This window comes from Amorphotheca resinae (assembly GCF_003019875.1).
Source record: "Amorphotheca resinae ATCC 22711 unplaced genomic scaffold M430scaffold_7, whole genome shotgun sequence".
Taxonomy (NCBI): Eukaryota; Fungi; Ascomycota; class Leotiomycetes; order Helotiales; family Amorphothecaceae; genus Amorphotheca; species Amorphotheca resinae.
In genome coordinates, this window is record NW_020194477.1 from 1,295,755 (window position 1) to 1,318,334 (window position 22,580).

General features: G+C 49.2%; 9 protein-coding genes across 9 annotated transcripts; 4 read left to right on the forward strand and 5 right to left on the reverse strand.

Annotated features, from left to right (window-relative positions):
* Positions 1-502: 502 nt before the first annotated feature.
* Positions 503-3,808, forward strand: M430DRAFT_141423 (hypothetical protein). Its single transcript, XM_024862712.1, has 3 exons — positions 503-1,590; positions 1,642-2,035; positions 2,085-3,808. The coding sequence occupies exons 1-3, from the start codon at positions 549-551 to the stop codon at positions 3,694-3,696; spliced, it is 3,048 nt and encodes a 1,015-aa protein (XP_024720418.1). The 5' UTR covers positions 503-548; the 3' UTR covers positions 3,697-3,808.
* Positions 3,809-4,112: 304 nt separating this feature from the next.
* On the reverse strand, positions 4,113-7,831 carry M430DRAFT_19877 (hypothetical protein; the record flags this gene model as incomplete). Its single annotated transcript, XM_024864174.1, has 2 exons — positions 4,113-6,295; positions 6,343-7,831. The coding sequence occupies 2 exons, from the start codon at positions 7,829-7,831 to the stop codon at positions 4,113-4,115; spliced, it is 3,672 nt and encodes a 1,223-aa protein (XP_024720419.1).
* Positions 7,832-9,702: 1,871 nt separating this feature from the next.
* Positions 9,703-10,543, reverse strand: M430DRAFT_19878 (hypothetical protein; the record flags this gene model as incomplete). Its single annotated transcript, XM_024864175.1, has 3 exons — positions 9,703-9,950; positions 10,068-10,216; positions 10,308-10,543. The coding sequence occupies 3 exons, from the start codon at positions 10,541-10,543 to the stop codon at positions 9,703-9,705; spliced, it is 633 nt and encodes a 210-aa protein (XP_024720420.1).
* A 1,116-nt stretch (positions 10,544-11,659) lies between these two features.
* Positions 11,660-13,205, reverse strand: M430DRAFT_103854 (hypothetical protein; the record flags this gene model as incomplete). Its single annotated transcript, XM_024860886.1, has 2 exons — positions 11,660-12,711; positions 12,770-13,205. The coding sequence occupies 2 exons, from the start codon at positions 13,203-13,205 to the stop codon at positions 11,660-11,662; spliced, it is 1,488 nt and encodes a 495-aa protein (XP_024720421.1).
* Positions 13,206-13,878: 673 nt separating this feature from the next.
* M430DRAFT_250143 (hypothetical protein) lies at positions 13,879-15,676 on the forward strand. Its single transcript, XM_024865179.1, has 5 exons — positions 13,879-13,919; positions 13,977-13,991; positions 14,281-14,779; positions 14,838-15,273; positions 15,330-15,676. The coding sequence occupies exons 3-5, from the start codon at positions 14,312-14,314 to the stop codon at positions 15,404-15,406; spliced, it is 981 nt and encodes a 326-aa protein (XP_024720422.1). The 5' UTR covers positions 13,879-13,919; positions 13,977-13,991; positions 14,281-14,311; the 3' UTR covers positions 15,407-15,676.
* Positions 15,677-16,075: 399 nt separating this feature from the next.
* Positions 16,076-17,863, forward strand: M430DRAFT_35527 (hypothetical protein). Its single transcript, XM_024866756.1, has 2 exons — positions 16,076-16,274; positions 16,349-17,863. The coding sequence occupies exons 1-2, from the start codon at positions 16,117-16,119 to the stop codon at positions 17,823-17,825; spliced, it is 1,635 nt and encodes a 544-aa protein (XP_024720423.1). The 5' UTR covers positions 16,076-16,116; the 3' UTR covers positions 17,826-17,863.
* A 26-nt stretch (positions 17,864-17,889) lies between these two features.
* On the reverse strand, positions 17,890-19,673 carry M430DRAFT_19882 (hypothetical protein; the record flags this gene model as incomplete). The annotated part of the gene is made up of 3 exons (XM_024864176.1): positions 17,890-18,954; positions 19,516-19,523; positions 19,625-19,673. The coding sequence occupies 3 exons, from the start codon at positions 19,671-19,673 to the stop codon at positions 17,890-17,892; spliced, it is 1,122 nt and encodes a 373-aa protein (XP_024720424.1).
* Positions 19,674-21,156: 1,483 nt separating this feature from the next.
* M430DRAFT_28637 (hypothetical protein) lies at positions 21,157-21,756 on the reverse strand (the record flags this gene model as incomplete). Its single annotated transcript, XM_024865808.1, has 1 exon — positions 21,157-21,756. One exon carries the CDS (start codon positions 21,754-21,756, stop codon positions 21,157-21,159), a length of 600 nt encoding a protein of 199 aa, XP_024720425.1.
* A 263-nt stretch (positions 21,757-22,019) lies between these two features.
* On the forward strand, positions 22,020-22,555 carry M430DRAFT_141437 (hypothetical protein; the record flags this gene model as incomplete). The annotated part of the gene is made up of 5 exons (XM_024862713.1): positions 22,020-22,080; positions 22,144-22,169; positions 22,271-22,336; positions 22,394-22,442; positions 22,496-22,555. Exons 1-5 carry the CDS (start codon positions 22,078-22,080, stop codon positions 22,553-22,555), a joined length of 204 nt encoding a protein of 67 aa, XP_024720426.1. The 5' UTR covers positions 22,020-22,077.
* Positions 22,556-22,580: the final 25 nt, after the last annotated feature.

Below are 22,580 nucleotides of genomic sequence, written 5' to 3' on the forward strand. Positions count from 1 at the left end.
CCTGGCGTGAATATCTTTTTTATTTACAATTTTACCATCTTGAAAGTATATAAATGGACTCCATCTATAAAGTTCTCCTTTCCGATACATCTCGATCGCAAGTACAACGATGACTCTCTACCCTTGAGGAAAACAATTTCGTCTGGCATCCTTTGAAGTTCAGCAATCCGCTTCTCAACATCAAGAGGCGGCAAGACGAATGCAGGAGAAAAAGTTGGCGGCGTTGTTGTTGGTTGACTAGAAACTTGGATTTATGAAACTTAGGAATCAAGATAGTAGTAATATTCTTGGTGAAATACCTAGGTAGGTAGTTTGTTGTCGATGAGGCTGAGAGGAGGGAGAGCTGGAGCGACGCAGAGCTAAGCCACTATAGGTAACAAGCACACTACCTTAGCGTCCGCCTTACCTGGTCCAATTGGAACGCGGCTGGTTTGATCCTAGCGCGGCAGAATAAATATTTCGAAGAATTTCCCCAGACAATTGCTCCTCTAAGCATCGATTTCTCCTTCTCAGCAGACTCGTCCTCGTAACATACAATATTCTCCAGCATGGGTAGCAAACGCAAGAGAGGAGCTCAGGATGCCTCTTCAGCAGCTCCTGCTGCAAAAAAGCACCAGAATAAGTCCAAAAACGCCATCACCAAAACCGCAACCTCTCCACCCCCACTCGACTCTTCTCCGTTCGAAGACAACCCCAAAGGCGTTTTGAATCCTAGAGAAAGCCAACTCTACGAACTCCTCTCAAGCGAAAATAGTGCGGAACGACTCAATGCAGCCAATGCGATTGTGTCCGGTCTTCTCGGTGGGGATGGCGTACCTGAATTGACATTGCAACGACATCTACAAAGAAATCTATTCCGAGGACTAGCAAGTGGCAGAAAGGGCGCCAGACTGGGAAGGGGTGTTGTATTGACGGAAATACTGAGGCAATTGTTTGGCACAGAAAAGCTCGTGCAGAAAAAATATCCTGGCTTGACATTCGACAAAGTTCTAGGATTTCTGCTCGCGGGGACGAAACCAGAAGGAGATACCAGCGGACAAGAGGAGAAGGATCATTTCCTTGGCTTGCTGTTTGGATTACAAAGTTTCGTGCGGGCGAAGATAATTTCCGAAGAGAGTGAGGCCTGGAACACTATATTGGAGAAGCTGCTGGAGTTGGCGAAGAAGAAGCCATGGATCCGAGAAGAATGTGGCTGGGTTATCATGGAGGCGCTGCCTCAAATGAACCAGACTCAGGCAGAATATACGCTGGACAAGCTTTACGATGAGGGATTAGCCATAACACCAGAGGGGGTGGGGATCTGGATCACGGCAAAGGATCGATTCCCGAACATGAAGTTTTCAAGTAAACCGTGGGGCAAAACTGGCAACCCGTTGGATCGCCTTCAGACTCTCGCCAAGGCATTAAAGGAAAGCTCTTCAAATGATGATGGCGAGACGAAGATTCAGCAAGCCAAACATTCGGGAGTTTGGAATCCTCAATTGCATTTCGTCTGGAATACTGTATTGGCACGGTTTGCCAATACCCAGAAGACAAAGGAGGGCGGTGTTCTGTCGGATTTTGAGAATTTCTGGAAAGTTGCTGTCGATGGTCAGTAGCGCTTACAACATCCTACGCATATCCTGTACTGATGATTTCTAGAAAACTTGTTTTCCAGTTCAGCATCCAGCGAGCGCAAATTTTGGGGATTCCTCCTCTTCCAAAAGGTGCTACAGGATCCTGGTTCATACTTTAAGTTCTTTCCAAGTATATTCAGTCGTAATCTTGTTCGTTGCCTCATCAATCAGATCCAGGAAAAGGATCGATTTTTAAATCGAGCAGCGGACAAGTCGTTGAAGGTGCTCCTTCAGACCGTGGAAGCCCATCCCTACACTCTCCCAACTATCCTCTCTCGTCTGATCGGAGGATATGGATCCTACAATTTTGACAGAGTGACCAAGACCAAGACTATCGATCAGCTTTTGAGCAGGATTAACGAAACGACTGTCAAAGAGGTGATAGATACTCTCCGGGACCCGGCTCTGAATGTTGAGAGGTAAGTCTAGTCCATTTACACATACTGGCACTCGACTCATTATAATTAGGATGGACACATCAGATGAAGCGAACATGCGTAGAACGCTATTTGGTGACTATACACTTGACATTATTCGGCGACTTAATGCAACAGATGAGGCTCAAAGCTCAGGTTGGATCGGCGAGGCCGGTCTCCCCATGCTTGCAAACATTGCATACACTAATACGTACGCTTGTACACCACCTCTTTCTGAGAAAACTCGGGTTCTTTTCCGGGATCGTCTGATGTCGGCATTCACCCATCTCTTATCCGACTTGAAAGCCTTTCATTATCCCTGCGATTTACTGCAAAAGTTCGCACCCGATGCTGTAGCGATGGACAAAGATGTCACCGATGCGAAAGACAATGCACTTTCTATCATGAAGAAGCTGTTGAAGCAGGCGAAAAAGGCGGAGGATCGACGAAAGGCACCCCTTCAAGCCCTGGCTCTAGTCTACTCTCTGGTCATCTTTCAACTCTATAATGGCGAGTCCGATGCCATATCTGTCCTGGAAGAGTTAAAATTATGCTATGACAAGTTAATTCGACACAAAGACACCGATGACTCGGACGTGGAAGCATCTGAAGTCTTGGTCGAGCTTCTGTTATCTTTTATTTCCAAACCATCTGCTCTACTTCGAAAAGTCGCACAGCATGTCATCACTGCTTTCATGGATGTTATCACAGCCGGTGGGTTGAAGCTCATGACGGATGTGCTGGAGTCAAGTGAGAGTTTGAAAGGACAACAAGAGATGTTCGATCAGGAGCCCGAGAATGGGGAAGAAATGGATGTTGACGAAGATGAGGAGATGGACTCGGATGTCGAAGTCGTCGACATGGACGGCGAAGAAGGCCATCTGAACGGACATCTAGACGAAGAGGAGGAAGAAGGCGAAGACAGTGCTTCAGAATCTGACGATTCCTCCCCTGAGGATGACGCGGAAGCTGAAGCGCTCAATGAAGAGCTCGCCAAAATCCTCGGCACGCAGGGTCTTGACAAAGATGCAGAAGCTGCCGAAGACAGCGATGCCGACATGACGGACTCTGAAATGATGGCGCTCGACGCCAAGCTCGTCGAGGTCTTCTCGCAGCGCAAAAAGGCGCCCAACAAGAAACAGGAACAGAAAGAAGCCCGCGAGACAATGATAAATTTCAAATCCCGCGTTCTCGACCTCCTCGAGATCTACGCTAAGAAACAAGCCACCAATCCCCTAGCCTTCGGTCTCCTACTCCCTCTCCTCCAGTTGATACGCACCACAACCACCAAAGCGCTCGCCACAAAAGCCCATTCCATCATCCAAGTCTTCGCCAAATCCTTCCGGCGGACCAAAAAGGCCGACGATCCCTCCTCATCTTCTCCAACCCCATCCAAAGACCTCAACATCCCCGCCCAACTCGCTCTCCTGAAAGCCATCCACCTCGAAGCCTCCAAGAACCCCTCCCACGCTTTCGCCAAAGCCGCAAGCACCGCGAGTCTCCTCGTAGCTTCCAGCTTGTATAACGTCGACAAGGCAACCGTCGCGCAGATCGCAGACGTCTATAGGGATACCCAGGTCGCGTGGGTGCAGCGCGAGGTCCGCATCCAGGCCGCCTTCTTTATTGAGTGGGTTAATTGGTGTCAGAGTCATGCTGCTGCGTAGTCGGATATCTCTATCTTGTTAGCCGTCCTCGAATGTATCTATACATCAAATCATGTTCTGCGCCTCCTCGCTTGGGAAACTCTGTCAGCATATAGATGATAGATAGATAGATAAAATAAAAAGTGTTTCTCAAAGTTGATTCCAATTTTGGCTTGAAGATAGATAGTTCATTGAATATTTTTCGAGGGGCTTTCGCTTTTCTCACTGTGCTCGAACTTCTTGCTTTCGATGTTAAAACTTCTCCCCTTTTATTGGTTGGAGTATTGAATTATGCATCATAACATTATAACTTCTAAAGCAGAGAGAGAACAGGCAATCGCGCCTCCAAACAAACCCAAGACCAAAACCCTAATCAACGCCTGTCATATCATCATTAGACACCCATTCATTATTCCATGGACAACCATTCGGAAAAATCACCTTCTCTTCTCTTTTATAGCCCATTCCAATTTCCTGACCAACGCCTGCAAGCCCACGCCCCTCTCCGAATTACTCTCTAGCCATGTCTCCATCTGTTCCCGAATACTCTTCATTCCCCTGAGTACGGGTAATCGACTCCCCTCTTCACTCTCGACGTGCATCCCAGGGTTCAGGAGCAGATCAAAGACGGCACTCCAGATCTCGGTCTGCCAATACCTTTTTAGACCCTCCTTGATCCTCCACCGCTTCTGCGCTCCGGCGCCGATGCCCGTGCCTTTATCCGCTACCGTGTCAATATATTTGCCAAAGAGCATAGAGTGGATAATCCCGGCCAGGCCGTGGTAATCGATCTGATAGGTCCAAGGACGAAGTTCGCGCATCTCAGCGCAGTCCTGGGGCCCGGTCTTCCAGTCTGCGATGAACTGCACGTCGGGACGGAAGACTTTCATGTCGATGCCTCGCCCGAAGTCGATAAGTGCAATGCCCTTCTTGTTCCAGCCTCCCGTGCCATCTTTCCTGTACTTAGCTGACCATACGTCGGAATCAGACAGTTGGTCGAGGCGAACTAGACAGTTATCCGCTTTTAAATCCCCATGCAAGATGCCCTTTGAATGTAAGGCTTCAATAGTACGGAACAGCTCGATAGAGAAGAACATGCAGAGTGTTTCGTCCATGACTCCTCCTGTTGTCGTGGCGTCTGCACGTGCAATATTTATGAGATCTAGAAGTGTACCTTGGTCGCGGTACTCCTCGATGAGATAGCATTCGTCTGCGTAAATGTGCATTTCGTAGGCGCTGACAATGCTTTCTGCGGCTCGGGAGACACCGAGACGTCGTTTTGCCTGACGCATGATGTAAAACTCCCATGCTGAGGGAGGATCTTCCATTTTTAATGCTTCAAGGGGTCTTCGAGCTGCGCTGTCGAATGCTCCTTTGCCCATAACGGCTTTAGGTGCATCATCTGACTCAGGCCCATCTTCAACAGCGACGTTCTCAATGAGGTATACCGGGGCAAACGCCCCAGCTCCAAGTTCACGCTTGAGCAAGTATTGTCTGTCTGTTCCAGGAAAGCGCAAGACCGGTGGCATGGCGATGTTGGTTGCCGTCTTATCACTGGGATTCTTGTTCACTTTGGCCATCGCCTTAGAAAACTTCTTGATTTCAGCAGCGCGACCGTGTGACTCGTCTTGATGCTCGAAGTACCCTTCGTACGTACGCAAAGGTGGCTGTAGACCCTCAAAAATGAGGTTTCGAGTGTAGTCATCTACCGGGTTGCATTGAGCATCTTTAACAATGGGCCCTTTGGGGACCGTTTCTTTCGTTGGTGGCGCACCAGCAGCTTGGGGTTTTACTGCCGCTGCGGTTGTCTTAGTAGACTTCAGACTCTTGCCCAAAAGAGGTTGCGCAATCTTCTCCGGCATAGCCTCATTAACGATTTCCCTGAAAGGGCTACTGCCAATTCCGTCTATGGGCCTCACAGGCGGCATAGTTGACCCATTGGACTTGCTGGGTGTCCTCGAATCAAAGTAGTCCTTCTCCTCCCTTGCCGTTGCAAGGCCTATTGATGATTCTGTCTTTTCGGCAATTGGTGTCATAAACGGGAGACGGTGTTGTGGGACTTGGGATGGGTCCCGATATGGATGAATTGGGGGTTCGTAATCTTCAGGGGGAATGGGAACAAACATCGTCCGAGGATTTGGCGGAAGCTCTGGGGAGACAGGGGTGACAACTGCCGGTTCAGGTGCTTCTAAAGATTGGGGGATTTCAATTTCGATGGCCTCGAGGTCTTCATCTGCCTCACTAAACTTGGAGGCTCGTGTGTCGTTGTCGTCTTCATCGTCATCAAGGTTTGGGATATGCTTTCTGGCAGTGAAATCAGACCATTCACTGACACTTTTCACATCTGAAGTTTCATCGTCGTCTCCTGCTTCACTGGTGGTGACCAATCGACCCGTTCCAGTACTTTCACCTCCGCTGGTGTAGTCTCCATCTGTCATGTCCCCATCGTCATCGTCAGTCTCGTCATCGTCTTCCTCGTCATTTGCCGATTTCAAGGGCTGACTGAAGATATCGTAGATTTCATCAGTAGCAGCCCGAGTATGAAGAGTCATGGTGGGTTCCTTGGCAGCCTTCCGTTTTGTCATTTTAGGACCAGACGGTGATGAGAGCTTTGCCTTGACTATTTCCTGTGAGCTTGGTTATAAGTGTTTGTACGACAACACTCACTAATTTGTGTCTCATTGACTTCTTTAATCTTCATCCTCCTGATTTTCCCTTCACGGCTGGGCTCTTTAACCGCTCCATTTTCATCCATCATAACAGGATCACGAGCTATAGTAAGCTTTTCCGAGACTCCTCGGCTGATTGTATCATTGCTGATATGAGAATCTTCTGTTCTATCCTCCATTTCTGCAGAGTCATTCGATTGCCGGGCGGTCTCCGGCTTCCACACTTTATGAAGCCACCCGCGATGAGCGGCTATCAACTCTTCAAAACATAATTCGGTCCCCGGTATGTTGGGGTTTGGGTATAAAGCTTCAAGATTAACGAAAACATGCTCACTCCTCCCATTCTTCGGATTCACCGTCACTCGTTGCATAGCAGGTGGAGGAATTTGTTGGCACATGGTTTGAGGTAAAGACTGAATTACAAAGCGCCAAAATCGCCAATCATTAGTCCTGTGATCATCAATATTTGTATGACGAGGAGTGGAATGAAAAGTTGAACTTGCCTCGTCCTTGAATACCGCAATTTTGGTACTGCTCTTCTTCCCTCCTGCCTTCAGGGTCTCTCCCACCCATGGCTTTGGCTCTACTATATTCTCTTTCTTGCGATCTGCTAGAGAACCAATACTCTGCCATCCTTTCGTTGCATCCCCTGGCGCCAAGGCTGGAGCAGCAGCATCGTTGTCCGAGAAAACGGCGATCTTTTGGCGCCCACTCTTTGTTGTCGATGATCCTCCAATGCCAGAGTTGGGCCTTGGCGCTTGAGGATCTCGTGGAGCTGCAGCAGCAAAGGGGTCAATTTTCGCAGCCAACGCAGGGCGCACCGTGGGTAAGGCCGGAGATGATGGCTCATTCAGGTTCTCGGGCTGTTGCGAGAATCGGACCTGGAACTCGTTATATTTTCTAAGGAGTCGTGGTGTTGGCCGCGCTTCTCTGTCAATGCCTAACTTGTAGACCTCTTCTGCCTGCGTCCATCTTCCTGCGCCTTCAAGCCATGCCGCGAACTCTTCGTAAAACAGCGCCAAACTTTCACCGATGTTATGACGAGCTAGGAAGGCGAATGTCTCGCGTGGAGTGTCTGAGAAGAAACGAATATAGGATAACCAAAGCTTCAAATATCTAGGGTCATTCTTGTATTGTGGTGAGTTGAGAAAAGTCTTGGTCGCGCGCTCTAGGAGAGGAAGCAGCTGTGATGCTGGTGTTGCTTGCGCAGAGGGATATGCATCGAGTGTCCATCGCACATAACGATCATAGATATCTAGAGGATCATCTGATTCGGCAATATTAAGCAGCTCGGTCTCATATTCCTGCCTGATCGCATCGTTGAGGTTCTGTGTGTCCGAGGGTGTTGGTGTTGATAATTTGTGAAGAGGAGATGGAGAAAACAAGTTTGCGAGGGTGCGCGCTGATCGTCCTCCGGGTAAAGATTGGATATTCTCCTTTTGGCTTTCAATAATATCAAAATCAATAAGATCCTCGGAGGCAGACATCGTGTCTGGTGTTTGGCGTTTCGTCGTGGTGTTCGTTGAATGTTACAAGTTGAAGGTTGTAAGTTCACCGTCGAATGTTTGTTTCCGGCCTGAGGAACGGTTGCCTATAGCAACACCCACGTGACCGATCTCTCTCTGAAATCTCACCTTTCATGCAGCCTCAGGCAGCCCAGGCAGCCCAGGCAGCCCAGGCACTAATTAGCGCGTGGTAGAGCCAAATCCCTAAAGCCTTACCTAATGTCTATGCTCTATGATAAATAAAATCATTATATTCAAGAAGCGCTATATCAGGGCGTTAAAACACACTCTTTAGAATTTTGATATGAGGTTGTGGGGTAGAGATATAGGTGGGTAAAAAGTTTTGTTGCACGTCGCAGTTTTGCGAAACCCAGTTATGGCGAGAAGGTGTCATATTTTAGAGCGCAAGGCTACAGTGTAGCCTTGGGGCGAGGCTGGGTGGAGCCTTGCCACTTTTCTCAATAGAACCCTCATATTGAGAACAACTTTCTACCTACACTGCTTTATGATTTTTCCGGTTAAGTCGATCTAGTTCAACCTTAACTTGGCTGGTCCCAGCTAAGAAACCTTTACCACAGCACAACGATACCAAGAAAGACGCCAGTAATCCATTCCAGGATATCGCGACACTTATTGAACGGCAGTTTTACTGTACCGTATTTCTAGTCTGCTTATTTTGCTTAATTCAATGGAAAACACCTAAATAATGACAACGGTATATCAAATGACAACGGTACATCAAATGACAACGGTACATCAAATGACAACGATATATCAAACAACGACGATATATCAGACAACAACCTTATCTCAACTGCCTATACATAGCCAGTCCTGGCACATAGACGAGGACAATAGTTCAAGGGATCTCCAAGACCTCGTGGAAGTGCCAACCCATTGTCAAACGGGAGGAAAGGACTCGATTGAAGAGTAAAGGTAAGGGGTCTAGAAAGACTATATAAACCTTACATGAGTAGGTAGGATCCCCTTAACCGAGGGTATCATGTGTCCTGATTTCTATGTAATACCTATCCTGGAAATATCCTGGAAGTATCTAATTCTCTTATATTCCTCATACCTTACCTTCCAATTTACATAGCTCGAATACGACAATTCCTCGAGGTTCCCCACATTCTTTTGATTTTATTCCATAATTACCTATCTTTATATGAATCATCACATCACATTCTCACCTGATATCCATCCTTTTTTCTTCATCTCCTCTAAATCCCCTGTCTTATACCCGACTCACCTCACGCAAGCAAACATTGTCTTTCAATCGTTTGATACGGACTCGTAATCCTTCCAATGAATGATATTCTTATTATAGGTTAGGGAACTATTTACATAATAAGAGGAGCAAAAGTCATTCGTCTCGTTTGCTCCAGCTGACATCTATAAGATATGCATCTTCCCGCTGCGATCATGCTATTCGTATTTTGTATGTGCGGGGAACAAGATCCTTTCCCTAAATGTGGGGGGGAGCTCGAATGGGGTTGGGGTTGAAGAATGTATAGGGTAATCAATCATCCGTGACTATCGTGTGGGTTGGTTGGTTGGGCGTGGATCAGAGGGTAATGAGAAGAACAAGCAACATGTTGTCTGAGACTTGGCTTGATGATGCCCGCCTGATATGTGACTAAATCACAAGAAACCGGAAAGAATAAAGAAGCTATTTAGATGATACGACGCCGTGGCATTCAATCTGGATTTTCCAAATACACAAAAAGCCCCCCAAGTCCAAGTCAACTCAAGCAATATTTCATGACTGACCTCTGGCAAAACACCTGGTTATAAACCCAAAGGAAAAGAATGCAATCCAATACTACGCACACAAACGCCCATCTACTACTTCAAAGACCGATACCCCTATTCCCGCACGCTAAACCACCACTAAACCTACCCATGCCACCGCCTAATCTCCTCTCACTACAAAGGTCCAGGCCCAGATACTCGAATAATGTCAAGAGCTTTGCTTCTCTCGCCGCCTCGAGGTTGAAACCGAGGAAATCGCGATTTTGTAAGAGGGGTGTTGGTCTGCGGAACGAGGAGGTGTCGCGAGGGAGGCCATAGGCAATTAGAATCCGATCTATGGAATTATCTATCATATGGGTTAGCAAAAGAAGTTAAGGGGAGCAAAAGAGATGGAGGATACAGGTAGACGAGATCAAGTTGGGCCCGGGGCGGGGGAGGGAAGAGACTGTGCATGAAGACTCACTTTCCATAGTCAAAAAATCATCAACTCGTCTCGGGATATCGAATTCCCTTGGGAAACGACCATCAGATGTTGACAACTTAGGGTGGATCTCTGCGTTTCTCATGTTCGGCGTAACCTGGCCGTTGGCAATTTGGACAACGGCATTGATCCTATGTCAGGCTAAGCCATCAGCTTTCTCCCTCACTTAGTTTGGACGGCCATGTCAAAAAGGAGGAATATAAGTAACGGGTTCGAGCTGACCGTCTAATATCCTCATTCCTGATAACATCCCCCATATTGAGAGAATCCCTATCCGGAAGTCCCCCAAGGGCAGAGGCTGTTCGCAAACCACCCAGCCGGACATTATCATTACGAGAGAACCAGTCTGTCCCCATCAACCGTGCGATGATGCTTTGCGTGTAAGCTTCATCTTCGGCGGATCGGAGAAAGTCATCGCGGCCCACGGACGTGCGAAAAGCTCCGCTGAATCCTGCCATCGTGCACTTTGAACCCGTGTTCGATGAGCAGACAATAGTTCGTTTGAACGACGATAACTTTATCTAGAAACCGATGGAAAACCTATGAGGGAGAAGACTTCATTCCAGAAGATTATATAGCCTCTTGCTAGTGTACCGTGACACACGTCTGCGAACCACTTCTCGAAGACTCTGACATTGCACGGCATGGAAAGGGGTTATTCTTGTTCTTGTTCTTTTCTTTTAGAGTCAGACAACGCATGGGGTCCCTGATGCACAGGAAGGCAAAGAAGATTTATGGGCTGACGCTCAAATTGCTGAAGTAGGGCCGACGGGTAGTTGCATGTTACCAGCGTTACTTGCGCAGCCCAATGCAACGGGAATATTCGCTGAAACCATTAGATTTCCGGGGCTTCGTGTTTGTCTCAAGGCAAATTATGGTTGCCTTGTAAGACTTGGTATCTTAAAATGACCTGACCTACAAATCACAGCGAGGATAGGAGGAACGGTGCCGGAAATGTAGAAGGTATTTCTGGAGCTCGACGTGGGGGCTGACAAAGAGCAGTCATGTGTCCCTTCGAGGGAGAGATTGAAAGATCTTCATGGCACTTGGCAGAGCTTGCCTCGCGGGACGAGTGTGTTCATATCCCAATAGCATGGAAAGGGACAGCCTTGCATCTTGTCTGAAATAATTAGATGGTTTAGAATGCCATATATACGGCGACTCGCCGTGGATTCAAGAATGAGCTGCATGCAGTATCTCGTAGCAGCCCATTAAGTAATTCCCGACTCTCGTCTCCATGCTCCCAGACATTTCCAGGGTAAGCCAAACAACTTTGTCCAGTCATTTCGCTACGCGATATAGGCAGGCTGTCGAAATAAAACCATGGGATTCTCCCAGGGGAGCCATGCCGCACAAGGAATCGTCAGGGTGACCTCTCTAGCAGTAGTTGGATCTCGATATCGGCCGAATCTGGGAGGGTAGTTGGTAAGCCCAACAATCAATAATAACGGCCATTCAAGCGTATAGTCGTACATGTCATCGGTGAGCTTCAGGCCGTGTCTCCCGTATGTCCAGGAGCTATATTATTAGAAACAGCACTCCGATGTACCGAGAGGAGGTCGATATCCTTAACCTCAATGGCTACAACAGCCTTCACTCGCATCGGAATCCTCCGCATCCTCCCCCTTCGGAGCCTTCTTTTTCTTAGGGGAAGCCTTCTTCAACATTGAGTCAAGGGTCTTCTGCTTCTTCTTGTCCACCTGACCTTGAAATTTCTTCCGCTCCTCCGCTCCGAGATCCAGCAGCCTCTGCTCTTCCTTTTTGAAAGCCTCACTCTCCGCGTCGGCGCCAATGAGTCCCTCTAACAGTTTTATTTCGGTGGCCCATACCCCCTTGTCTTCGACAGTCTTGCCGTCAGGCCCTTTCTTATCTATTGGTGTCTCGAGGACCATTGGCAGGTGTTGAAAAGGCGCAAAGTTCATGACATTATGGAAAGCTCGAAGGCCTAGGAAACCAGTTCCGATATTGGCATGCAAGTCACGGTTGGATGCAAACGGTGCCTTGCTATCGTTGAGATGGAGGGCTTTTAGATACGGCATGCCGACAATGGACGCAAAGCTATCCATCGTCTGCTTGAAAGCTTCAGGTGACCGTAGATCGTATCCTGCAGCAAATGAATGGCAGGTATCAATACAAACACCAACTCGGGACTTATCGTCAATTAGAGCGATTATATCCCGAAGGTCCTCCCACGTTGAGCCAATTACATTGCCACTTCCCGCCATGTTCTCGAGCACTGTGACCACGTTTTTGGTTGCCTTATGCGCCTTGTTCAGTTGGGCGGCGATACGTGCAATGGCCTCGGGTCGGGGATGAGCTCCGGCGCTGCCCGGGTGGAAGTTGTACAACTTGATCCCAAGCTCTTCACACCGTTGTAGATCATCCAGGAAACACGTATATGCTTGCTCAGCCTTCTCGGGGTCGGCTTGGGCAAGGTTGACAAGGTAGGAGCCGTGTGGCAGGACATGCTTCGCTGCATCGTACTTGTGTTCTAAACACATGGCTTTGAATTGGTCGCGTGCTTCGGCGGCGAGAGGTGGACTGCTCCATTTCCTTTGGGATTTGAGAAAAACGGCGAAGGCGTTACCGCCAACATGAAGGGCGTTGTTCACCGAGTTGTGGACGCCTGAGACAATCGAGGAATCAGTGACCGGTCACCGCAACAATTGATCATGGGAACTCACCCCCCGCACCGCTGACATGAGCCCCGATGTGCATCGCATGCTTCAAGGTTGCAATTACTGTCCGTACGGCTAATGGCATAGCTTCAGCTTCCTTTTCTCCCTTGGTCTTCCGCTTCTTTGGGGTCTTTTTGTCATGCGCGTCTTCGTCTTCGTCGCCGTCCTCCGTCTTCGCTTTACGTTTCGGAGCCTTCTGTTTGGTCTTTATATCGGCGAGGGCTTTCGGGGCGGTATCGAGACTCTCGCTTTCCGAAGCAATCTCTGCTTTGACCTTCTTCCTCAGACTTTTGGCTGGTGAGGGCTCCTCGACCTTGGTGACAACCTCTGCTGCAGCTTCAACCTTCACTAATACCCGTCCTTTCTTCGGGGATACGACAGCCTCGGTGGAGTTTGTTTCCGTAACTTGGGTATCAGTGTTCCGCCCCGATCGGCGAGGCATTTTCGATCCTCCAACTGGCTGTCGTTGATGGATTGAAGCTGCGACGACGCGTGAGATTGGCCCCTGGCAATCGCGGTGGCACGTGACTAGATAGTTCAAAGAACAACGCGTCGAACCCACCGCCTTTGTTCTGCCATTACTGACATCTGAAAATCGAGCGGATGAGAGAAAAAAAGGCCAAGAGTTCGTTCTACAGTTCCAGGCTCTAGCATGTCTCTTCCATAGGCCCGCCCCGCCTCCATCCGAATAGCTCGGCCAGTGTCGGTTGAAAACACCAAAGATGTGCGTTCTTTAGCCCTTCAGACGGTAATGCTCGTCTCTCTACGCCGAAGTCGCTATCGTGACGTCCAATTGCCTTCTGCTGTGTGCTCTCCACATCCCTTGGGGTCCCCTCAGAGCGGGAAACTCTGCGGTCAATCGACGATCACGGCCAGACATGATGTATCCCCCTCAGCTCTCGTTCAATCAGATCGATATGATATGATGATAACAGGAAGGGCTATAGCCTATGAGAGCAACCGGAGAAGCTCGAGCAGCCGGGTTTCCTGTGGGCCCAACTACGAGCTACCCCTCCTTCGCGAGTGATGAAGTGATGAGTATATATATCCCTATAGACCTGACCCCTCCCGCCTTTTTTCTTCTTTCTCTTTTCTCCCACAACATCCGCATTCTCGCCATTCCAGCCACTTATCAATCTATCTATCAAAATCTACCGTTTGTATAAGTCCAAGTGGTCTCGGTGTCCCGTACTGACTCTCTGTCATACTACAGAACCGTTAGCACAAAGTAGCTCTCCCACCATATCGAGGAGGTCATGGCGTCCAAACATTGGCATTATCCTGAAAAGAGGATCAAGGTATTTTCATCGATTGTAAAATCTTGCATGAACCGGTGTTCGTTCTCAGCGTCATCACAGCTTCCCCTCCACCATCTTCACCGATGAGATGGGAGGCCTGATGACATATGCTGGGTTCGTTCTGAGATTATACGGTTTTATGAACTTGATCTGGATAATACCAGCGAAAGGATCATGCTCTCCCCTATCCCCTACCAGAGGAACAACTAACTAGGTTAGGTTCAACCCGTGATCCTCCAAATCAACAGTCATGTCTCCACCATCTGCCATGTACGCTGAGACCAGCCACGCCGACGGCGTTCCCTTGAAGGCTGCGTTCGACGTGAAGCCTGTCCCAATCCACAACAACAAGGCCCAGACCCTCGAGGACATGGCCAACAAATGGGAGGAGAGCTTCAAGTTTGCTCCTATCCGTGAGTCGCAGGTCTCGCGTGCCATGACCCGCCGCTACTTCAACGACCTTGACACCTACGCCGAATCTGACATTGTCATCGTCGGTGCCGGGTCTTGCGGTCTCAGCACTGCATACATGCTTGGCAAGGCTCGCCCAGACCTGAAGATTGCCATCATTGAGTCTGGTGTCGCTCCCGGTGGTGGTGCTTGGCTCGGTGGCCAGCTCTTCAGCGCCATGGTCATGCGTAAGCCTGCCGAAGTCTTCTTGAACGACCTTGGTGTTCCGTACGATGATGAGGGAGACTTCGTTGTCGTCAAGCACGCTGTATGTCCCAAATCCTTCAGATTTCCAACTGGTGCATCCCTACTGACGACTCATGCAGGCTCTCTTCACCTCCACCCTCCTCTCCAAGGTCCTCTCCTTCCCCAACGTCAAGCTCTTCAACGCCACCGCTGTTGAGGATCTCATCACTCGCCAGGACGCAGATGGAAACGTCCGAATTGCCGGTGTTGTCACCAACTGGACCCTGGTCAGCATGCACCACGACGACCAGTCATGCATGGACCCCAACACTATCAACGCCCCTGTCATCATCTCCACTACTGGTCACGACGGCCCATTCGGTGCCTTCTCCGTCAAGCGTCTTGTGTCCATGCAGCAGCTCGAGAAGCTCGGTGGCATGAGAGGCCTTGACATGAACAGGGCCGAAGACGCCATTGTCAAGAGAACCCGCGAGGTCGTTCCGGGTCTCATTGTTGGTGGTATGGAGCTGAGCGAGGTCGATGGCGCAAACAGAATGGGACCTACCTTCGGTGCCAGTAAGTTCAGCACTCGCATGCCTATTCGTGAATATTCATGACTAACATACATCCAGTGGCTCTTAGCGGTGTCAAGGCTGCCGAGGAGGCTCTCAAGGTCTTCGATGAGAGGAAGCGCCAGAACGCTGCCTAGATGCGTTCGCTACACGTAACACTCTTTTGAGAAGGAATGACATACACGGAATGAGATGCTCGAGTAGTCAGCAACGAGGATATGAATCAAGGGCAATTATGAATATAGCTCAGTACCTAGTATTGCAACACACAACGCAATGAATGACACTCATTTGACTGAGATATGTCGAGCTTTCTATGAAATGCTATAAAGTAAAGTGCCGCTTATATTGAATAATTACTGTGATACTTGCATTCCTGAACTGGTGCTATGAACGACTTGGAAACTCACATTCCTATTTGAAAAGGTGAGAGGCGTTTGTCGGCAGTGAATCTCATGTCAGTGATTGAGGGCGGTTAGGGAAGATTCCAAGGAGATGAATCATAACCGAACGATTAGGGGGGATTTGGGGAGGAGGAGGACTCCTTCAGATCATTTAGGTATTTCAGACAAGAAGCATACACTTACATTAGGTACCTGAGTAAGGCATGCCAGAATAACAAGTCTTCAAAATAGCCCATATAAAGATGATTTACATACATTCCGGATTATACCTAAAACTGCCCTATAATTCCAACAGTCAACGCCTGGCTCACACTGGCCAATCAGCTGCAGTTTTGCGCATTTCCGCGCTAAGATCACAGGCCTGGCAACACAAGGCTGAGCGCCACCATTGACATTGACACTGACATTTCGCAACGCAAACGACGTTCCTCACGAGCACCACGATGAACAATTCGCAGTTCCGCAAACTGGTTCTGGACACGCCAGCGCGGCAGCCCTCCTCCAGCGCCGACAGCAAACCCGCACTGGGCGCCACGCCGCGACGAGATGGCGCGCCCTCCGCTCTGGGCTCCCGCATGCGGAGCTCCATTCCCATGACGCCGTACGTTACGTGCCCCTCATCTCTGCCCCCTCCCCCTCATTATGGCCTATTCGCGCTGATCTCTGGACATGCAGACGATCTGTTGGCGGAGTCAATTTTGCGCGGCAGCTGGCTGAGTCCCGCTTCTCGTCGTCGTCCTCGCAACAACCGGCGAAGAAATTCCGCAGCACCGCGGCTCCAAAAGGCGCCAAGCTCCCCAGTGGGTATATCGACCGGACGAAACTCCGCCAAGAGGAGACGGCGGATGAGAAGGCGGAGCGGGTGAAGGCGTTAGAGGAAATGATGAAGTTGCAGCAGATTGATGAGCCGACCTTTGTTAAGCTGCGGGATGAGATATTGGGGGGTGATGTGGAGAGTACGCATTTAGTCAAGGGCCTGGATTGGAAGTTGCTGGAGAGGGTCAAGAGGGGTGAAGATGTGTTGAATGGTGACAAGAGTAAGAGGGAAGGGGGTGAGGTTGATGGAGAAGAGGAAAGGGAAGGAGAGGATGTGGATTTAGATGAGGAATTTGAGAAGTTGGAAGACAGGGAGGTTAAGGCCGTGGAGAAGGAGAAAGCGGTCAAGAAAGGGGAAATGGCGCCTCCCGGTTTGATACCAGGGAAGAAGCGTACTCGAGATCAGATCCTAGCAGAACTGAAGGCGGCGCGGAAGGCTGCACAAGAAGCGAAAGGCCCCAGTCTAGGAGCGAAGTTCAAGAAGGTTGGGGAGAGGAGAGCAGAGAGTAGGATCGAGAGGGACGGGAAGGGTCGGGATGTTCTGATTACAGTCGATGAAAATGGAAATGAGAAGAGGAAGGTTAGGAAAATACAGACGGAACCGGAATCGAAGAAGGATAACGGCCTACTCATGCCGGACAAGGATGCCAAGCCATTGGGGATGGAGGTCCCGGAGATCCCAAAGGTCGACGAGGAAGAGGAAGACATGGATATTTTTGCTGATGCGGGGGATGACTATGATCCATTGGCGGACCTAGGCGTTGAGGATGACGATTCTGATGCCGAAGAAGGAGAAGTGGCTGGTGGTCCGGAAGAGAAGAAGTCGGAGGAGAAGAAGAAGAATCCAGAGAAGAAACCGGAGCCTGGAAGTATGGCACCTCCACCACGACCAATACAACCAGCAGCACCCCGGAATTACTTTGGAGATTCCAAACCCGCAGAACCGGAGGAATCCAAAGCTCCAACAGCCTTCTCCGACCCGACCATCCTCGCTGCCATCAAGAAGGCATCTACCCTTAATCCACTGGCCCAAGAAGCCAAAAGCTCGGAAGAAGCGGCCAAGGAAGAACGACGGAAGAAGATGTTGCAACAGGACGACCGAGATGCACAGGATCTGGATATGGGCTTTGGCAGCAGTAGATTTGAAGACGAGGAAGATTTTGAGGAGAAGAAAATCAGACTATCGGAATGGGGCGGGAAGGATGATGGAGAGGGAGGTGGAAGGGGTGAAGGAAAGGCAAAGAGGAAAAGAGGTCCCAAGAAGCGGAAAGGGGATGCTAATAATGCTGCGGATGTCATGAGAGTTCTAGAGCAGAGGAAAGCCGCTGGTTCATAGATAGGTAGCTGCCACTTATCAATCCATATTGATCGTTGAAATGAATCAATCGTCTGGGTATCATCTATTTAACCCCGTTCTGTCTATTCACCGCATCTGCTCTTTCCAAACAATCCTCTATGACATTCCAGAATCGTTCAATATTCAACCCCCTAGGGATCTTAACCCCCTCCTCCCCTTCCGGTAACAACTTAACAATTGTCCTCCCGGTCTGTGCGCCCTTCTGCGCCTCCTCATGTGTGCCCTCCGTCACGACATGGACATGAAACCTCTCTCTCCTCTTCTCCCCTTCCTTCGCTCTAGGATCAAAATCATAAAACGGGATTTCCTCCCCCGCGATCCCGTCCAAGATCACCGCCACGGCCAACGGATCATGCAAAGGCGGGCCCTCGGTGATGCCGAAAACATCCGCATACGTCTTTGCGAAGAAGGTCAACAGCTCCACCAACATAGTCCGCAACGTGCTATTCTCAGTCCCGGTCTTGCCGCCGAGCAAGAGCTTCTGGACGTCTTTCGTCGCTAATACTAGATGCGTCAGATCCAGGGGGATGAGCACGGACTTGCGCGCGACGACCGGGTTGGAAAAGAGCTTCTGGCTGGCTTCGGGATCGATGAGGATGTTGAATTCTGCCCAGGGGCTCCAGTTCCCGATCCGGGCTTTGTCGTCGACTTTTCCTAGGACGGCATCGGTGAAAGAATCGCCAATGGCGCCGCCCATGATGCTCAGTCCTTTGATATGCTCTGCAACTTCGGGGTATTTGTCGAATAGCTGCGCAATGTTGGTTAGAGCCCCTGTGGCTATTAGCCATGGGCTACCTTTCGGGGTCTTGAGGAGTGCGGAGGCCATGGCGTCGATGGCTGGCTCGGATTTGGCTGGCTCTGCTGGCGGAGGGAGGAGAGAGGTTCCGTCTAACCCGGATTCCCCATGGATGTCACCGGCGTGGACAGCAGGGCGCACTAGTCCTGAGGCTGCGCCGGGGTAAACGGGGATGGAAGGTCGACCGATAGCAGTTAGCAAAGAGCTAGCATTGTAGGTTGTGTTCTTTAGGGATGCATTGCCGTGCACGGTGGAGATTCCGAGGAGGTTCAGGGCGGGGTGGTAGGCTGTGAGCAGAATAGCAAAGGCATCCTGGAGAGGTTGAGGTCAGTTAATGCTTGGTATCTGACTGTGCCTGTTGTCGAATGTAAAGGGAGAGATTGAAGATATAAGTGGAGGTGATCAAGAACCTATAGGCAAAGGTAAAGAAGACGAGACAAGAGTCTCGAATGGAGCGGCTCAACCTCGATGGGGAAAATTGGGTATATAAATCTATTGGAAATAACTCAAGAAGTAGAAGCAATGCATATATAAACCGAAGCCGGGAAGCTAAGTGAGGCAGAAGCATGAAAGGTGAAGCCTAGGTCTGGAAAAGGAAAAAAAAAGGGGGGGGGAGAAGACGCAGAGAACCGATATAAACAGCAAGATAGCAGTACAACAAAAGAGATAGGCAAGAGATGAGAAGAACAATTCAGTAGAATGACATATGAGCAACATAAAGGCTATTGATTAGAGGTCTGGCTGGAGAAAGGACGAGGACTACCTCATGCTCCCTATCTCGCGATTCGAAAGAGGCCTGCAAAAGGTAAAGGCGCAGATAATATACGGAGCATGCTGATCGCAGTAAAAACATTCTGCAAGAAGGGTTCTTACATCATGTCCTGTCACCAAGCATCAGCATCTATTTCTTTGATTTCTGGTCAAGGTCGAGGTCAGGCCTAAGGTAAGGATTGCCGAAATCTACCTTACGGTAGGTACTCACCCGGGTCGCAGTCCAGCCAAACGTCAATCTTGGCTTTTTCTGAGGCCATGAAGAAAGTTGTTGTTGAATCAGTCTTCAACCAGACCTTCGAATTGACTTTGATGGAAGAGGGAGAAGACGGATTTGTAGAACCCGTCGCGATAGTCCTTGAAGAGTGGGAGAGTTGGAGATGGGACTGCCGAATACGGTAAGGGGCAGAAATGAATAATTCCATTTAGTAACAGTCCTAGATGCTACCTCCCTGCCTCCTTTATCCATCCTCTTGGGTCACCACATTTTCATGGATATAGTAGAAGCTTGATCCGTTGATTCTGATGATTGTTGTGCAAATTGTCTGCTTATTGTGTAGGCCAATAAGCGAAATCGAGGAGTACCTATACATTGAAGCGGTGCTGGTCAAGCTTGTTTTTATGTCATACGTATTCTTCGCATCATATGTACCTTACTACGACTTACAAAGTCCCGTGGTCTTTTAAGAGGAATCACTGAAAGCTTTAAATTTCTAGTATCTACATTTCTGTCAGGCTTAGCGGACCTGGAATTTGGTTTTCCCAGCCTTCAAGGGAAGCTAAGAGCATTGTCAAAAACAATCAGAACGTGGGAAACTGTGAACCAGTGGAAAGCATCGTCGAGATAAAGACCATGTCCATTTCTTATACGCATCTTGTCTCATACCATCTCAAAATCAGTGATTTGATAGTCGACGTTTTCTTCAATGCTCGCTCTTCTCTTAGCAAACTAACTCATCAACATCCACAACTCTCCCGACTGCGGCCATTTCCATTCTGCTCCAACGACAGGGGTCTGGAAGCACGCCCAACTAAGAGCAGGCAGATGAACCGTTCTTGATATCATGGGAACCTCTATCTGACAACCAGAAGCTTGGTTCCATATGGGCGGGCTTTCCGAGACGATCCAGCATTCAATGCCATGATAAAAGGGACAATCCCGCCTATCCCTTTGGTTGCAAAAATGTTGCAGGGGAGGGGGGCGCAGAGAAAGGTGGAGTGGGTAACAGATGTATAGATCCGGGAATGTGGTAATTGCAAGATGCACGGTGTGGAGGCCGAGTTTCTGACGACGAAGTTGTGAAAGGGGGTGGGAGATGTCGGATATTGATCTTAACGACTATGGCATCGAATCCTTATATGAGTTTCTGGTCATGAGCGGAGGCTTATCTCCCAAAATGCCAGTGCCTGTTTATTGTTAGGGGAGAGTACTCGAGGAGTTATGGAAAATATACTTGCCTTTGCTGATATAGCGAGGTAAATTCAGAAGCTTTCTCATTTCTTTTCACGTTCCACGGATAGCAAACTCCAAAACTCTGAGGTCGTAGCTTAGCTTAGCTGTGGTTCCAAGGACGATTTGTTTCTGATCATAGGTAACGCATCTACCCAGTACACCATACCCCCAAATGCCCCTCAAAAGTTGTACCTAGCTTTCTCCAGTCCTGAACGCCATGCCAGATCCAGATCCAGATGCAAGAATAAAGAAACCGCATATCGGAATCAGCAGCCACTGCAGTTTTGATATCAAGTCTCCTTCTCTCCTTCTTTGGCTTTCGGCTCTCCTTCAGCATCGAAGCCCAACGCATCGAGCTCTCGGATGAGTTCGTTGATCTTGATAACCTTCGCAAATTGCTCCGGTAATAACGCAGCGCCACCTTCCTTTTTCTCCTTCAATTCCTTGGCCTGCTTTAACTTCTTCTTCAAGTTCCGAGCCTTCTTCTCCCTTTCAACCTCCGGATCGACAACCTCCTCGGTTTTCTCATCCGGCTTGTCCTTTTCCCTCCAATCTTTCTTCTCACTCCCTTTCACGTTTCCATCCCCTTCCTCCGCAGCTTTTGCTTTCTTTCGCGCCTCTCTCCTTTTCGCATTCTTATTACTGTTCGCGCCGGTCTCTGCATTATCCTTCAATCCCTCGGCTCCAGGTACCCCCCCGCTACCCCTGTTCCTGAAAGCATCTGCAGTGCGGTTTCTGTATACTTCAACATCTTCGGGTGGTTTGTACCCTGGGCGGATCTTGATTTCTTTGCGTTTTGTGCCGTCAGGGCGTATAGATGAGGGTATATGGCGCTCCCCGTTGTTCTTTTCAATTATACCCGCCTTGGAGGGGGTGGGTACAGAGGGCATATTTTTGGGCTTGCTGCTGGTGGGCAGCCCTGAAGATTTTAGGATAAATCTTATGCCTGGAGACGAGGAACAGTCGCGATTGAGTGGCGCAGAGCCTTGTTGGAGGGGATTGTGGGAGAACAAGTAGTCATGAGGGGGAAATGTTCGACGAGGCTCAGAAAGTCCCGATCGCGAGAGAACGGGAATTATTTCCCGCACGTGATTTCGGAATCGACGCTAACACCTCCAGCTTCCGAATCGCAAACTCAACTTCAGAGTATCACCAGCTAAGCTACCACTTCCCACGTCTATTCCGCCGCATTAAGGTCTGCACAAATCACAATGGTATGTTGTCCTCCTGAAATCTATCCCGAGCAGTTTGGACTTAACTGATTGACTCAATTGCAGTCTTCCCTCGCTCGCCCTCTCTACAAGCAAGTCTCCCGATCCTCTTCCGCACCCCCGAAACCCTTCAACGCTGTATAAATGATATGTAATGGGCCGGAATCAATGGCTAATGAGAATTGGTCTATAGCACCTTCGTCAAGAGGAACTTCACCTTCCTCGGCGTAATCTTCGCATCCGCCTTCGCATTCGAGATGTATGTTCAGACTCCCCGGGAAACGGGAACAAAGAATCGTCTGCTGACAGACAACAGTGCATTTGATATCACTACTGATAGGATCTGGGACAACATCAACAAAGGCGTACGTTTTCACTTGCTCTGCGAGTTGGGGTTCTAGACTAATCCTTGGGATAGCGACAATGGAAGGACATCCGATCGAGATACGTCCAGAGCGGCGATGGAGATGAGGAGTAGATGAATATAACTTTAGGAGGTAACG

Coding starts and splice junctions, on each gene's coding strand:
- M430DRAFT_141423 (XM_024862712.1), top strand. CDS start 549: ATGGGTAGCAAACGCAAGAGAGGAGCTCAGGATGCCTCTTCAGCAGCT. Junction 1,591..1,641: donor CTGGAAAGTTGCTGTCGATG/GTCAGTAGCGCT, acceptor GATGATTTCTAG/AAAACTTGTTTTCCAGTTCA. Junction 2,036..2,084: donor CCGGCTCTGAATGTTGAGAG/GTAAGTCTAGTC, acceptor CATTATAATTAG/GATGGACACATCAGATGAAG.
- M430DRAFT_250143 (XM_024865179.1), top strand. CDS start 14,312: ATGTCTCCACCATCTGCCATGTACGCTGAGACCAGCCACGCCGACGGC. Junction 14,780..14,837: donor TCGTTGTCGTCAAGCACGCT/GTATGTCCCAAA, acceptor CGACTCATGCAG/GCTCTCTTCACCTCCACCCT. Junction 15,274..15,329: donor GGGACCTACCTTCGGTGCCA/GTAAGTTCAGCA, acceptor ACATACATCCAG/TGGCTCTTAGCGGTGTCAAG.
- M430DRAFT_35527 (XM_024866756.1), top strand. CDS start 16,117: ATGAACAATTCGCAGTTCCGCAAACTGGTTCTGGACACGCCAGCGCGG. Junction 16,275..16,348: donor AGCTCCATTCCCATGACGCC/GTACGTTACGTG, acceptor CTGGACATGCAG/ACGATCTGTTGGCGGAGTCA.